The sequence below is a fragment of the Merops nubicus genome, unplaced genomic scaffold, assembly GCF_000691845.1.
Source record: "Merops nubicus isolate BGI_N331 unplaced genomic scaffold, ASM69184v1 scaffold35708, whole genome shotgun sequence".
NCBI lineage: Eukaryota > Metazoa > Chordata > Aves > Coraciiformes > Meropidae > Merops > Merops nubicus.
In genome coordinates this window covers 25,847-41,716 of record NW_008626997.1, presented here as the reverse complement: position 1 = coordinate 41,716, position 15,870 = coordinate 25,847, and the positions used below count along the sequence as shown (strand labels likewise).

The window sequence follows — 15,870 nt, the reverse complement described above, 5'->3', positions numbered from 1 at the left end:
AATTAAGTAAATGGGTTTCAGCAACACCTCACATAAGTGGCGGTGTATAACACTTGTATAAATGCCTGAAGCTCTACATCAGGAAATAGGTGAATAGGTTGAGAGAGCAGAACATTGTGTTTGCAAATCAAATAACTTTAGGTCTCTTTACTACATATATCTAGTTTCATTAATTGTTATTAAATAAATCTTTGAAGTTAAGAGTACACAGGTTACTGAAATATCGATAGTAAATTTAATATTAAAGTGGGGTCTGAAAGGATACTTTTGCCTGTAATGAGTGGAAAAGTTATTTGAAATGTAGTTGGTTGTATCTAAGAAGTAAATTGTTTCCTTTTACTAATTAATTTAATTCTCTGTGAACTTACATGGTTACATAAAACTTTTCTTTACTAGCGTTTCCCTTTTTTCAGGCAAGGCCGCCGCGCTTGTCAGCAGCTCTGCTTGGCGAGGACTGTGAAGTGAGCCACGACCAGCTGCACGAGCTGCTGGAGTATGCAGCTCTGGGGAGGTGCCACAGTGCAGCACAACCCAGGTACAGTGCCCTCCTCCTGGGGAATCAGCCCTGTCTCCTGTCCTCCCGGGATGTGAAAAGTCGTGAAGGCACATTGGCCATGCTGGCTTTGGAATCCTTGCAAAGCAGTTGCCATCATGACAGCCTGTATGGTGTAGATACAGGGATTAGGCTTGACCAGAGTCCGCAGTTCCTCTTCTGACAAAAATTCTACAATTTCATAGTTTTTTTCATACAATTATCAAAATCTAAACAATTTTGTGGAACCAAAGAAGCTTCCCACACTGAGAAACAAAATACCATGTTAAAAACAATAACACAACACAAAAAAATATGAAGACATTTCCTGTCAGATGTAATTGAAACCAAGTGTTCTAGAGTGTTCGGGGAAAAACATTTTAGTCATTTTTCCCTCTCAGGGCAGCTTCTCAGCAGTGGCAGGGGAAGGCTGAGGAGGGTAGGTAACCTCGCATAGCAAAAATACTGTAAAATATAATGAATCTTTAAATTAAACTTAAGGCAAAAGTGATCCCACTTTAGATTTTTAGTAGCAAATAGAAAGTGATTTTGCAAAACTTTTGGTGCATTCACTAAACTGCATCACTGAAGCTGAACTTACTCCTGTATTCACATTCTGATGGACATAAATGAGATAAAAATGTCTTTGAACGGTACTGCAGCAGAATTTTGTTGCAGCTCCTTTCTCCATCTCCCATATTATGTTGCACCCAGGAATGTGTGTCTGTTTGAGGTAAGCTGTAAACCCTCTTCTCATTGAAATCACTTGGCACTTTGCCATTCACTGACTTAAAAGCTGGGACAGTTCCAAGCTTGTTTTTAAGGATGCTTGATAGATGTTTTGCTTTGATTTTTAAAATAATTATTTTTGTTTCTTTCACTGCAGCTGGTGCCATATTTATCACCAGAACCACCTGGCTGGGGTTGTGGTTATTGTTCTACATGAAATGAGCCAACTCCATTTCTATGAATTCTATTTGCAGTTCAAACACCTCCGGAAAGTGTTCCAGCATGTGAGTCCCCAGACTGTATTGCTGTCTTCTAAATTTCTTCCAGTCCTGAAACCATGACCCAGGGATTAGTCATTGCAGTGAAATTATTGCATTTTCCAATAGGAAGTGGTCATCTTTGACTCTCAAAGCAAGCTACTGAGGGGACCTCTTTGTAGCCGTTGTCAGCTCAGAACAAAGGCCAAGGCTTTGATATTTGAAACAAGTTTTCAAGACTCATGTCTCTGAAGCCTTACCAGGTGAAACGTTTATTGATGTTTCAGTGCTCTGACTGTTGTGCTTCCCACATCTTCAGGATGCCAATGAGATTAAAAATATCTTGGTTCATTTAGAATTCACTTTGAGTGAGAGGGGAGACTCTCAATAGAGCTAATGCTATTCCCACTTGTTGAAAAAATCTCACTTTTACTATTTGCACTTTACGTAATTTCTCCCATTGCCCAAAAAGGTTATTAAAAGGATTATTTTAATTTTCTGAGTGACATTTTTGAGGGAAGAAAGAGAGAAGCCCTTCAATTCAGACTTTGAGAGAATTCTTCCTGAACTGCAGCAAATGCAAATCAAAACTTAACTGGAAAGTCTGGAACTTGGTCTCGTTTCTATCAAAGAGAGTCTTGAGGTTTGCCTTCTTGATCATATCAGGCAAGGCAAATCTGTCCCTTCTTATAAAGAACCTTGCATCATCTGACATTAAAGTGTCCTACTCCAAATTTGGATGGTTTGGGGATCAAGAAGCATCTAATTTGCCGGCTATTTCTGCTTCTGTTTCAAAGTCTCTAACACATATCTTTTTTCAGAGGTTCACGTTAACACCTTCCACTAACTTCCTAGCCAGCCTGTATGGAGAAGGAGCAGATCTGAAACCTCAAGACACAGCACAAGGTATCTTATTTGGTTTTCCATCATCTCTTTCAACCACAGTGATTCACTTTCAACAGTAATTTATGACTGCAGTCCCAGTGTACTGCTATGGTAAACTTGTTCACAAAGGAAAATATTCAGTGTCTTAAACCATAAGACTAGTTACCCTAACCAGTTCAGTAAGTCTTGTGGGCTTACTGCCACAAGTAAGTGCAAAAAAGCAGAGAAAAAGTTTTCAACATGTTTAATCCAAAATTTTTATGCTTCATTGCCCATTTGGTGATTATTGTCTTCTAAGGTGTAGCTAATAAAAGATACAGAGATATACATTGTATTAAAGCTAAGTAGTTACTCATTTCTTCTTAGTTTTCTTTGTTACACTGAGTAGCAAATCAAGGTAAAGAACGGCTGTGCTGACGACTGATTTCCTATTTTTACACTCTTGTAGAGGTGGTTGTAATCCAACAGGCTTGTACAAAACCTGCACGAGACTGCAGTACAAACTTCAGTGAAATTGTTAGAAGTGTAACAAAAGAATCTTGATTTCAAGTTCTAAATGAGAGAATGAACAACTGTTACTTTCAATGTACTGGCAAAGTCCTCTAGCATCCTGACTGTAAACCTGCTGCACAGTCACAGGTCTGAGATGTCAGGTATATTTTTCTTTTAAGTGCAATCTGCAGAGAATCACCTACAGGATAATTTACACAGCTGTGGATTCTGGTGTCAGTTCAGTGCTTGCTTCTTTGTGAGCTGCACTTAGAGCACATTTCTCCTGATGATATTTACGGGAAAGAATTTTGCAGAGAAGGTAGAGAAAAAAAAAAGGGGGGGCTTCTTTTACAGCTTAGGTGAAGTAACAGATGATTAAGGTGTCATGCTTATGAGGCAAGTTTGTTCTCTCTGTTTCGAAAGGAATGTGAGACAGAAACTTGTAGCGTGACTTGCTTCTGAATCAGCCAGCAGTGCCAGTGGCTGAGCTGGGGAAAGATTCAAGTATCCTGAATATTAGCATGTTAGAGAGAGAGTATGTACACTATATAGGTTATGTATAGTATTGTATACATATAACCATGAACATGTAAGGCATATAGTATGTCTATTTTATACATGCAATAAATGAGATGTAAACTATCTATATATGTAAAAACTGGAGAGAGAGAGGATAGGCAGATGAGCTCATCTGCCTGTCCATCCATTTGTCCATGTCTCAGTTTATTGTTCCAGGTGCCGTTTTCCTTTGAGATGGTGTAGCTCTCAGTGTGCACACTGATGCAGAAAACTGACTGCAAGTAGGGACTGCTGTCTGAGCCTGACAGATGCTTCTGTGTTTTACAGGTTTGACTTCCACTAGCAGTGAATGTGTTCCTACAAGCTCAGCCTTGCAATGTGACCCCATCATACAGAAATATGGAGAAAAAAAACGAGGCCTTACTAGCTATACTTTAACTTTAGAAGAACAGAAAAAAAATGATTATCCCATAAAAGGTCAGGTTTTAAGGGCATTTGATTGGAGAGTTTGTGATATTTGTTTTTTTGTGGTTTTGTTTGTTTGTTTGTTTTTTGTTTTTTTAATTTTGTCAGTTAGCAATGTGTTTGGTCAAATAAGATACATGATGAGTTTCAGAAGAGAAGGGTCTGTTTCTTATTCAAGGGTATCTTTTCATTCTAGGGTCCCCTGCATGTAAGGGCTATATAGACACAGAGTGTCATCAGCAGAGGACGGACAGCAGCCCCCTCTTTGGTCTGGATTGTGAAATGGTAAAAATAAATGTGTGGCCTTACCAAAAGCAAAAAAACTTACCAGATATTCCAGAGTGAGCCAAGCACTGTGTATTTGCTAAACCCCTTCTGTTATATCTACTGCCAGTCTCTTCATTGGTGATACCAGTGGTAATGCAGCCATTGGAAGGACTCAGAAAGTGGTGCTGGTGACAAAACAGCAATATTATCTTGAGCAGTGCTGCAGTAACCCCTGAGACTGCTGTGGGATTCTTCCCAACCCTCACCAGGGTCTGGGAAAGGAAAGATCACACCTTATCACACGTCTCTCCTTTAGCCAGCACAGTTCTGGCTGCATGCTTGTGTGAAAATTCCTCCTTCAGTGCAGTTTTGACCTAGCAGAGATGCCTGTCCATCATCAGCACTAACTAACAATACAACCCTGGCTCTGCTTTTAAATTATACACCTTCTCTGGTGAAGATGCTCTCGGTGGGAGCTCTGCAGTGCAGAGCACAGACTCATCCTGTGAAATCAGCACTTCTTCATAATGCTGTTCTTTGTGTTGTACTTGTCTGAGTGCCGAGCTCATTGTGGGCACTTAACAATTAAAATGAAGCATACTACACTATAAAACAACTAGCCATGAGCTGTAGATCTCCAAAGGGAGCAACTCCTTAGTAGTGGTGCTGGCTGGAGCCAAAGTGGATGTTGGCTAAGGATTCTAAGTGGCAGCATCGTGCTGATTCAACAGCTGCCTCTGCTTCTTCCCCACAGTGCCTGACTGCAAAAGGGAATGAGGTCACTCGTGTCTCTCTGGTGGATGCCCAGGGTCAATGCCTCCTGAATGAACTGGTCAAACCCGAAACCACAGTAGTGAACTACCGCACCAGGTGACTCCCACACAAGTCTCTTATCTCTTCATCTTTAAGAGCTGCAACAGGTTTAAAATTAAACCTGTTACACAGGACCTTTCAGGCAGCTTTGGTTTGCACAGCTGTCTGCTGCATTTTACTCAGTGTTAAGAACACAGGGCTTGCTGTATGATCAGAATAACCCACGCTATGTGTACGCTCTCTGCTACCTGGTGCCCGCGTGGTTAGGCAGAAGTTCGTCATCCTGCAGTCTTCTGGAGGAAATTCTGTTACAGAGTAATGAGTACAAGTTACTCCTTACTGCTGGCTGTAGAATAGGATACAGGGTAACAAGTACAGGATTGCAGTCCTGTCTCTGGGCCTCAGCTAAATTTGCTCCTCTGTAACAAACGAATAGAGCAGTTTATCCGGTGTCACACACCTCCAGAACTGGGCTCAGGATTACATCAAAAGCAGGCAAAACTGAAGACTTGTCTTCTCCAAAAGTTTGCCCAGCTTCACCTAGAGGTTACATGCCAGTCCCCTCAGGTTACTTGGAAGCATCCTTACCTGTGCTATCTGATGCTAAGAACTGCATCACTTAAGAATAGCTTAGACCAGCGAGAAAGGAACTTCTGAAATAGATGTGGTAGCACTAGTAGCAGTTTAATATATCCACAGTTGGAACAGAAAGGCATAAAAAACATTCCGTCATTAGTTACACTGACTTCACATTTTACATGCTGTGCTTGTGGTGTTCTCCAGTAGGTGCTGTTGCTAATGTGCTGCTTTTACCTCATCCAACTTTTTATTTTGAAGATTCTCAGGAATCACAAAGAAAATGCTTCTTCCAGTAAAAACGAGACTGTCAGACATCCAAACCAGACTAAAAAAAATGCTTCCCCATGATGCAGTATTGGTGGGTCATTCACTAAATGCTGATCTTCAGGCTTTGGAAGTGAGTATGCTTTTAAGAGTGTTTTTCCCCACCTCTTTCAGACCTGAAAAGACTCAACAAGTCCTCTTTTTATTAGTGAACGTGTTAATTGCTTTTTATTATGAATAGCCTTACATCTGTAAGGATTTAAAAGAGAAGGACTCTCTTTAAATCTATAAGACTTGCAAGTGGCTGTTCAGAACCCAAAAGGAAGGGAGGAGTCTGTCCAGACATAGATATGGTTGCAGCAGCAGCTTTACCTCTCTGCTTCAGCCAGATGCTTCTGATGGCACTGTCAAGGGAAAAGCTGAAGTCTTTCCTGTATTTAATTTAACCAACCTAAAATGCTTGAATCATAATTAGTCTTCCTAACCCAATCTAGATCATCTGAATGGAGTGTTAGAAAGGAGGGTTGAGCTTGTTTGGTTATTCTTATCTGCTCTATTGTTGTGGACCAGTTACATCAGTGAGAAACTGACAGCTGAAATGAAAAGGCAGAGGCACAGGTATCAGTGGAGTTACTGCCCAGCTCTGTAGGGTTGCTGTTCTTCCTTTAAACTGATGATGTTTTCTTTCCTCCAGATGATCCACCCCAGCGTTATTGATACTTCATTGCTGTTTGCCAGAAATAAAGGTCGAAGATTTAAGCTAAAGTTTCTAGCCAAAGCTGTTTTAGGGTAAGGTTATTACTGTATTGTCATGGGAAATATTAGAAACTTTAGTGGTGGGTCATAAGATCTTGTTCTTTCACTAGTAGCATCAGATTGTTTTGTTGGTTTTTTTTTTCTACTAAAGTTCAAAAGAGCTGGGCAGGCTGTGCAAATAGATGGGTGAAGACAAAGTTACTGCCTGCTTGAAACATGAGGCAGCATCATTGGCTTGTCTTTGAGCGAGCAGGAACCCTGTGACCCAAGCAGATTTGAGACCTAGCTTTCCTGCAGGTCTGTAGCAGTGCCAGTGTATTGAATTGTAGAGCAATAAAGACACTCTGGCTCACACAGGGGAGATCTGTTGCAGGTAGCAAGAGAGAAAGGCTAACGTGTGAAAGTATGGTTTACTGACTTGGGTCATACTTCTCAGCAGACTCGCTACCACTGCACGTTGATGTTCTGCAGCACCAGACTTCACTGAGTTGGAGGGTGCCTCCCTGTCTGTGCACATTGTAAGCTGGGTCATTGGTCAAGGAAGAAGTAAAATTAAAAGTAGTCACATGTCAGAGTACCAAGTATTAGCACTGCTTCTGTCAAACCAGTAAACAATGTTTTGCTCAATGTTGCAAAAACGTTTCTTGCAGTAACTTTTGGGAATATTTCACAAGAATGCTGCTGCACAGAACTGAAATCCTTTTTGGAGAGGGGAAAGCTATTTTGCCTGAAAAGGACCCAGTTTAGAAAAGACAGGATATTGGTCAGTGTGGAGAAACAGATAATCTGCCTGTACACCTAATTTTGAATGCCTAGGAAGGAGATTCAATGTGAAGAGAAGCTTGGACATGATCCTGCAGAAGACGCTAGAGCTGCATTGGAATTGGCTCAGTTCTTTATTGAGCAAGGACCAGCAAAGGTAGCTATATTTAATTAAGATTTTTGTCCTTAATCACAGAACATACAAGTTGTTGTGCTTATGAAAGGAAAAAAAAAAAACCAACAAAACATTCCTGCCCATTCTCTTGTTGGTGAGGAAGGTGTGGTAGAGGCTTCAATTTTGACAGCTTGTTACTTTCAGCACGTATCCAGGTATCATCAGCTGAGCATTACCAGTGTTTCAGTACTCAAACACAGATGTGAATCAGCATTGCTGCTGATATTAAAGAGGGGCACTGGGTAAAGGAGGACTGAGACAGTTCCAGCCTCCAGGAATGCTTGTCATTTATCCAGATGAAAGGAGTGAGAGACTTTGTATGTCGGGGTAGTGAGTCCGCGCTGGTTTATAAGTTTCTTGCTTGTGTTGTTGATGTCTGAGAGAATTTTTGTGGCTGTGATTGGTGGTTGCTGCTGTGAGTCCTGCATGCTTGAAAATGACAACAGAAAATAATAAGGCAAGAAATTAATGCCTGTTTCTTCACTGCTGTGGAGAGTGCCTAGGTGACTCATAGAGAAAGCATGTGCTTTTTGGTTAGCTACAATTAGCTGAGATGAAAGCCAACTACTAATCTTCCTTCCCCAAGGTAGCAGAACTAAACTTGGAGATGCTTCTGACAACTGAGAAACTGGCTGAGGTCTCACAGAACAAAGCTGCATTACAGCCAGAAGGATGTAGGATCCAGAAGCAGTTGAATGAGCCTCCACGTTTATCCAAACCATGGTAATTAGATTCTCAAATATGAATGTTTTTCGTTCAGCTGTATCCCCAGTAAAAATGAAAGGTGTGTTACATTTTTCAGAAGCCATCAGGATCTTCAGAGAGACACAAATAACTGTAGCATAGCACTAAAAAACTTGAAGAAATTGCATCTTAAAATTCACAAAGCATTTTTTAGGCTTCTTTTGATGTCGAGGACAAAAATATTCTTTCAAAATTTCTTTAATGAACTGTATTGTTTTTCAGCACTTCTTGAAAGCTTTTCATCATATTGATAAGTACTGTGATTCACAGCTTTCTTCTCTCTGCTAGTTTTTTAGACTGCTTGCAGGGGACTGGCCAAAAACCCCTCCTTTTGGGCAGACAGGAACTGAACTCTTCAGGCCTGTGCCAGAGTAACCCGAGCATTTCAAACAAACAGGTGAGTGGATGGACAGTGGGTTGGTCGAAGTAAACATCAAAGCAGTTCACATTTTTTCAGGGAGGGTGGATAGATGAGTCCTGTTTTAAAAAGCTGCCTGACAGTACTGTTAGCAGTAGTGTTAATCCCGGGCTAGCTAAATCCATTGTAACATTTCGGAAATAAGCTTTCATCCTCTGCATCCTCTCATGACTCACTAAAGAGGAATTTAGTGAGGGCTTCCTTGGACAATAATGAAAATTCGAGTTGGGCATTGAGTTGAATAGCTTTGTTTCTGATCCTTTGCAGTACATTTGTCTTGTACTTCTTTGAGCCTTGTAGGTTTTCTTTCCAGGTTCTTCAGAGAGCCTTAGAAGATGTTCCCCTGTCCACATTCAGTATTATTCAGTTCGGTTTGGGTCCAGAGTACATTGCATCTCATCATCTTGCTGGACTTTGTGAGAAGGTACTATTTGTTAGAGAATAGTCTTCATTGCTTAGTTTGGAAAGAGGCATTTATCTGGAGGCACCAAGTAGTTCCTTTGCTTTGTGAAGTTCCTTCTCTAATCTGTGTCCCTGCAGGTGAGAAGCAAGCTGACTGACATGCTGACAATTTATGCAGGTCCTTTTGAAAAAAGCTTTTGCCTGAAGTCTGTGGAAAAAGAATTTGGGAAGTGTGGACCAATCCACTCTTTTACAGTGGTAACTGAAACATACAAGGTGAGGACCACTCAAAAGTGTTAAGTTTGCTGACAGGCATGGAAGGCCCAAGTAATCTCTTGGAAAGATATGGCTTAGAACCACTGAAATACCAGTTATTCTCTTTGGGTCTGGGTTTGTTTTTTGTTTTGTTTTGTTTTTCCTGGTGGTTTAGTCATTAGCTACAATTCAGGGTATCTAAAAATTTGCTCCACACAACTGACAAGAATAAACATAGCTCATGGCTTAACTATGCTGTTCAAGCTAGAGGACCTTTAGCATTGGAGAAGGTGAGATGCTTTTTGTCCCCCTCAAGAGAACTGATATGCTAAGCCCTTTAATGGGGGGAAAAAAAGAAGGCTGTTACTAATTGTCAAACTAATGGCAGGTTGTTTTTAACAGCTATGGCATATGGAGTGTTACATACACTGCTCTCAAACTCTTTTATATTCTGTTTTTAAAAGAAAGCACAACTTTATTAAGACCTGACTTTTAACAAGGGAGGGCTAATGTGTCTGATTGATAAGCCTGAAGCATGTTATCGTTCTGTTTCAAGCCCTATGTCTGTATCCAATATGAAGTGCTGGAAGCTGCCCAGCTTGCTGTGGAAAGCCTGAATGAAGCTGAGGTAGCAGGATCCTGCATTAAGGTAAACAACACAAATAGCAAAAGCCTAAGTTATGTTGAGCACAGGAACAACGTCCGAGATGTCTTTTAACATGGACTGACAGCATAGCATCTGGGCAAGTGCTGCCTGGTTGTGCTGTTACTATCTTCCTGTCCCTGGACAATTTAGGGCCACTGGCAGAAAGGAAATGGGTATAGGCCTCTTTTTTCTTTTTCCTTTCTGCCTGTCGGCAGAAGGGGGTTAGAAAGTATTCTGACCTCCAACTGCAGCTTTAAAAGGAAGAGCCAAGTAACAGGGTGTTAAAATGCCATATACAAAGTACAGGAGTTCTTAATTTTACAGTGTGTCTGCATTGCAGACATCTCTTCCTTTTCATGACCAAACAATTTAGCCTCCATTAATCATATTTTTTTCAATGGAAGGGAAAATAGCATGTCAACGTTTGGTAACAGGAGAAAATTCATTAAAGTAGAAGCTCAGAAGACAGCTGCTTGGGCTGATGTGCTGTGTTTGCTCCTTCTGAATCCACCTCAGGTCCAGAGGCCCGTCACTGCAGCAATGCTGGACTGTGATGTTTTGATAAAGGAACTAGAACTGGATGTAGAAAATGAAGGTGTGATTTATGTGGCGGGGCTAAAGAAGTCATTAACAGAGACAGACTTACAGGAAAAATTCAGCCAGCTGAAAGACCTGGAAACACTGTTCCTGCCAAAGGATCACCAGAGTGGAAAGCACAGGAACTGCTGTTTCCTCAGTAAGTAAAGTCAGATATAGCCTGCTTATCTCCTTCAAATAAGCTCACTCAGCAGCCTGTGGGACTTTGCACAGACACAGCAAAAGCTGCTGAAACTCATGTATACTCAAAGTGATGGTTTTTAAAATACTCCAGTGAAAGCAGGTATTGTTTGGGGGAGAAGTTTACAGCTAAGTATTTAAAAGGAAAAAAAAAAAGCTTAAAAAAATATGTTCTTTACTTAGAACAATTCCAGGATAGTTCATCAGTTCCAGTACCTCAGTGTGGGCTGGCTACTGTGCAGCTTCACACAGACAAGCAGTCACCTCTGAAAAGGTGAGGAGCCCGACTGGATGAGTGCTGGTGCAGTTAGCTGGTGTTTGGACAGGCTGATGTTTACCTGGAGCAAACGGGATCTGCTTGCTGCAGTGATTTCACTCATCTCCCACCCCCTCCACACCTTTAGCCCTGCCCTGCAGGTGCCAAGGAACAGGGCAACAGCATCACTGCCAAAGCATCTTCCCCTGCTCTTTGTGTTTCAGGATTCCGGACACCACAGAGTGCGGCGGATGCCCTCGAACTTATAAACGGCGGGGCTGTGAGGGGTGGGAAGCTGAGCAGTAGGCACGCCCTTGCTGCAGGTCACCTCTGGAGATGGATTTGGCTAGTGAACCACAGCAATGGGACGCAAGGAGGAAACATCTTCCATAAGAAAATGGAGCAACTGTCTGACTCTGTGAGTTTAAGGCTGTGCTGATGCTTGTTGCGCTCTGGGAACCCAGAGTGGCAAATTTGAGCAGACGTAGGTGCAGAGGTGGGTGTAACAGAAGGGTCTCTTTGTACTGGAGCAGAGAGACTGCCAGGGACCAGTTCTCACAGGCAGTTTGGAGAGGTAGTAGTACCACACAAGGCAACAGGATGCTGAGGCTGCTGTAGCTGTAGAAGCAGCATAGCTGCTCAGGGCAGTGTGTCATCCCGACACTACACGGGAACTGAAGCTCTCAGGCGGTCCTTGAGAGCAGACAGAGCAACGTTCAGGTGTAGCAGCTGCTCTGGGGGCCAGAGGGGGAGGCTGGTTGTGTAGCTGTACAGGAAGGAACAGCTCTAGTTGCAGCTCATTTCCACAGGTACTGCAGGAAGCTGCAGTGCCATTTGAGTAGGGCAGTGGGTCTCCCTGCTGCTGAGCCACTGCACTGCCAAATGCCACCATGGAACAGAATCACAACTGTCCTCACCTGCTCGATCCCTCACACGCTTCAAGTGTGATTGCTGCAGATTTGCAGGTGGATTGGGGGTTTTAATGTGTATATTCTGTTACACAGGAGCAGGACCTAAGGAAAAAGGTGAAGAAGTTAGACCACCATATCAAAAAGCTTTATAGAAGTCTGCAGAATAACACCCTCTGTGTTGTTCTCTTTCCTGGAGTGAACAGGTAACTTGCTGCCTATTTTGCAAAAAGCCAAGGAAAATACACAACCAAATCTAATCTATTAAAAAATTGAAACCCTGCCCAAGGAAGTGAAAGCCTGAGAGAAGGCCTGAAGAAGCTGTAGTACTTAGTCTGATGTCTGTGCTAGGCCAGTACAACCTCAGCTGTAAGTTCTGCCCATAAGCCATGCCTGAGCCAGAGCAAGCACGAGTGCTGAAACCACACCTGTAGCTGAAGGTGCAGATGAGCAAGGCTGAGGTACAGAGCGCTGCCTCGTTGCACAAGTCCTCTCAGTTCACCTACCTTCTTGTGGTGGAGGTTTCATCCCTATTGACAGTGAGGTAGATTTATGTTCCCATGAGAGAGTTTGCACAGCAGCTGTTTTTTTGAGTGGTTTTTGGCAGGGTTTTGTTTATTTGGTTTTTAAAAACCAAAGTGCCAAGCCTCCATCTACCCTGATGTATGTGCTTCAGCCATAGCCCATCAAGGAGGTGGTTCCTACCTTCATTCTTAAGTGAGGGTCACATCTGGGAAAAAAGAACACTTTTATCAAGTCCTTAAGCTTTCATGGGAAGGGGTAAATCCCAGAGTTGAGTTGTGTTTCAGTACTAGTATCAGTGATGCTTCAAGGTGGTGTGGGCTTCCTGCATTTCAGAACCTGTGGCCTGAACTGCCATAGTCCTTCACTGCTTAATTATTATCCAGGAAGGTTAAATCTTCCCCAGACACAGCCCTGGTTACTGAGTACATCTATTCCAGCTGTCTTCTTTCTGTTGGCTCACTGTGCACAGCACAGAAAGGTCACATCTACCCTTGCTTTTCTTCAGTCTCCCCTCAACAGAAGGGGTACCGTTCCGTTTGGGGCCAGAAGACATGTCCTGAGCTAGAAGCAGGGAGACAAGAGCTGCTCAGGAGCATCTCTTCTACCTGCCTAGGCCACCAGACCAGGTGCTTCTCTCTTGCAAGGCTTCCTGAGAAGAATCATGATGCTGTGTTGTCCTCTGCACCAGTGTCCCTAGAAGGGAGCTGTGGCCCAAGCCAAGAGTATATGTAGGCTTAATGCCAGGGACAGTTTCATCAAGGTAGCATGCCAAGGGCTGCTCTTGGCATGAGCTGCTCTGCTTGTTCACTTCCTAATAACACTTAAAAAAAAAAACTCTTTTTTTTTTGGTGTTTTTTTTAGATTTTTTTTTTTATAAATAATGTCTTAAGTAAAGCTCATTAGGTCTCTCCTTCCCCCTCCCCAAAGAATAATAGCACACAAAATGAGACAGCAGCATTTCCTGCCTTAATAGAGCCAGTTGTACAGAGCTGTGGGTAAATGGTTTCTTGCAAAGTATCAGCTGCTGCCTCTGTTTAAATCAGCCGTGGGGAAGCCTAGAGGTAGGGCTCAGCTCTGTGGGCAGCTGTTAGTAGTGCACATGGTCCCTTGATCATCCGCTGGCTTTGTCAGGGCTATAACCGAGTCAGTTTTTACATTTCTGAGCAATCACTTTCCCTCTTCTCTACACCACTGTGTCACCTCAGTTTGTGTACTAGTCAACCCCACTGGCAAGGTTTGAGGAGAGGCTGGCTGTGGAGTTACAGTCTGTATCAGGTACCTTCTGCAGCAGATTCACTGGCCTCAGGTGGTCCAAATTTACTTTTTAGGGGTCATCTCAAACTAGCTGCACTTAGGACAACTGTGCCTCCTGTCTTGCATCCCCAAGGTGTACAGATCTCACTAGAACAGATGGCATCAAGAGTTTGAGCCCATGGAAGCCCAGAGAGCCTGGCTCAGCCTCTTGGGCTGCTGAGCGAGTTGGAAAGGAGCTCCAACCAAGGCTTGGAAGAGATTTGCTAAGGGAGGGTTCTGTATTTCTGTTTCTTAGAGGAGTGACAGTCCACAGGAGGCTTCTTGATTTAAAAAACAGAAAGCCAAATAATTGTTGGGTGGAAAAGCAAAATACAGTATTTCAATCTGCTGACCTGGGGGTTTCAGGCTTCTCCCTACTAGCCCAGCAACATACGTGCCTTGAGGCTACCTTAAACTGCAGTAACACACCTCTTGTTTATGTTGCAGCCTGTATGGATCACAATCATCTGGCCTTGGTCTGATGGCAATAAAAGATGACAGAGGGAGGAGTGCTTGTTAAACTGCCAAGTTTTTAAGCAAAGTCTTTTGTTAAGGTATTTTTAATTATTTTAAATATTGATGTCTTTGTAAAGATCTTTTGCCATAAGAACAATAGGCTTTCACTCTGTATCTTTTACAAAGTCTAAAAATAAAAGCTATTCAAGACATCTTAAAGCACAAGACCTTTTCCGTTCAGGCCTCGTGCTGTGGCAGTTCCCCTGGCAGGGGTGAGCCAGGCAAGGGCTGGGGCACAGCAGGGGAGTGTCGTGTAGCAGCGGGTCCCTTTGGGCCCGAGAGCTCTGAACGCTGCCGGAGCCCGGCCCAGCAGCTGGGCTGGCTTCAAAACATGCCAGGCCGTGACGCAGCCAGGCGAGCGTGGTGCCTGAGCAGCTGCTCAGCAGCCAGCAACTCTTTGCAGGAATTGTTTCTGGAAATGGGCTGTGCCAGCTCCTGGAGTCACTGCCACCCTTCTGGGAAAGGGCTGTACTTAGTCCGTGGAAAGGAGGAACTGGTGATTCATGCTTCTTGGACAACCTCCACTCTCCCGTCCATCCCTGACCACCCCACCACCCTCCCCAAAGGAAAAGAAGGAAAAAGGAGTGAGTTAGTGTGGCTGTGGGAGGGGCAAGGGCCATTTTAAGGCAGGCTCCCAGCTGTGAGTGCCACACCAGCGCTTGCAGCGGGAGCAGCACAGAGTTGCAGCATGACTCGGGGCACTACCAGCAGTAGGACGAGGTGATTTGAAACCAGACAGCTTCAGACCTCTGCTTTGCAGCCATCACCACCTAACATAAAGGCTGCTTGAGCATCAACTCTTAACCATGCAGAATTTCCAAGCACAAAGATGCCTGGGAGAGCTTTCAGCACTCAGAAATAAAGGGAAAATTAAAGGAAATGGTCCAAGGTTTGAATGCGAGATGAAGGATTGCCTGATAGGGATTAGAGCAGGCTGAGGTAAAGTTGAAATGTTTAACAATTTCTAGAATACCTGTTAGAATATTTACGCTCTCACTTGCCAGGCCTAGGCTCACAAGTAAAGACAGCAGCTTATGGAGCAGAAGTTGGGAGCTGCTGTATAGCAGAGCCAGCAGAAGTAAAGGCAAATGCAGCACTAGCTCCAAGGCAGCACTAGTGAGTGGGCAGAGGATGCCCACAGCAGTGTTATTCATATCTCACTTTAAAACCTCCAAAACTCCTGAAATGAGATCTATTAAGCAAGATGAATGCAGCCTTTTTTTGTTTTGTTTTTGTTGGTTTTTTTTTCCCTTTTAAAAAGGCCCTTCATCCATTCCCAGTGAGTCTGGCATCCTTCAGCTGTAGCCACTGTAAACTAGGATAAGCATTCACATCAGTGCTCCTGCAACACGTGAAGGGACTCAGGCCCCTCACCCAGCGCTGCACATCCCCTCTGCTAAGCCCAGCCCAGCAGAGGCCACGGGCTCAGGCAGCTCTGGAAGGGGGCGAAGGGCAGACTGGCCTCAGCACTCACCTCTCTCTAAGAATATGCTCCTGTTAAGACTGTTCACGCCCAGCATCTCCTTGTTGTAAACTCTTGCACTGCAAAGCTGGAGAAAAACCAGCTAGTTTTCATTCCATGCACTTAAAAATGCTGCAGTCACCTCCCTGCAAGGACCAGGCAGGATTTAGTAA

The 15,870-nt window shown here is 43.4% G+C and overlaps 1 protein-coding gene across 1 annotated transcript; it reads left to right on the top strand.

Moving 5' to 3' along the window:
• Positions 1 to 428: 428 nt before the first annotated feature.
• On the top strand, positions 429 to 14,389 carry LOC103778589 (putative RNA exonuclease NEF-sp). The gene is made up of 18 exons (XM_008946181.1): positions 429 to 535; positions 1,419 to 1,545; positions 2,340 to 2,424; positions 3,742 to 3,891; positions 4,076 to 4,164; positions 4,901 to 5,016; positions 5,797 to 5,935; positions 6,497 to 6,591; positions 7,375 to 7,477; positions 8,082 to 8,218; positions 8,528 to 8,636; positions 8,971 to 9,081; positions 9,198 to 9,335; positions 9,871 to 9,963; positions 10,477 to 10,696; positions 11,218 to 11,411; positions 11,998 to 12,107; positions 14,167 to 14,389. The coding sequence occupies exons 2-18, from the start codon at positions 1,480 to 1,482 to the stop codon at positions 14,237 to 14,239; spliced, it is 2,028 nt and encodes a 675-aa protein (XP_008944429.1). The 5' UTR covers positions 429 to 535; positions 1,419 to 1,479; the 3' UTR covers positions 14,240 to 14,389.
• The last annotated feature ends 1,481 nt before the right edge of the window (positions 14,390 to 15,870 follow it).

Bases quoted from the DNA above. Each gene is read 5' to 3' on its own strand.
- LOC103778589 (XM_008946181.1), top strand. From the start codon at position 1,480: ATGAGCCAACTCCATTTCTATGAATTCTATTTGCAGTTCAAACACCTC. The intron at 9,082-9,197 runs GTACTATTTGTT...GTGTCCCTGCAG, and splicing joins TTGCTGGACTTTGTGAGAAG to GTGAGAAGCAAGCTGACTGA. The intron at 10,697-11,217 runs GTAAGTAAAGTC...TTTGTGTTTCAG, and splicing joins CAGGAACTGCTGTTTCCTCA to GATTCCGGACACCACAGAGT.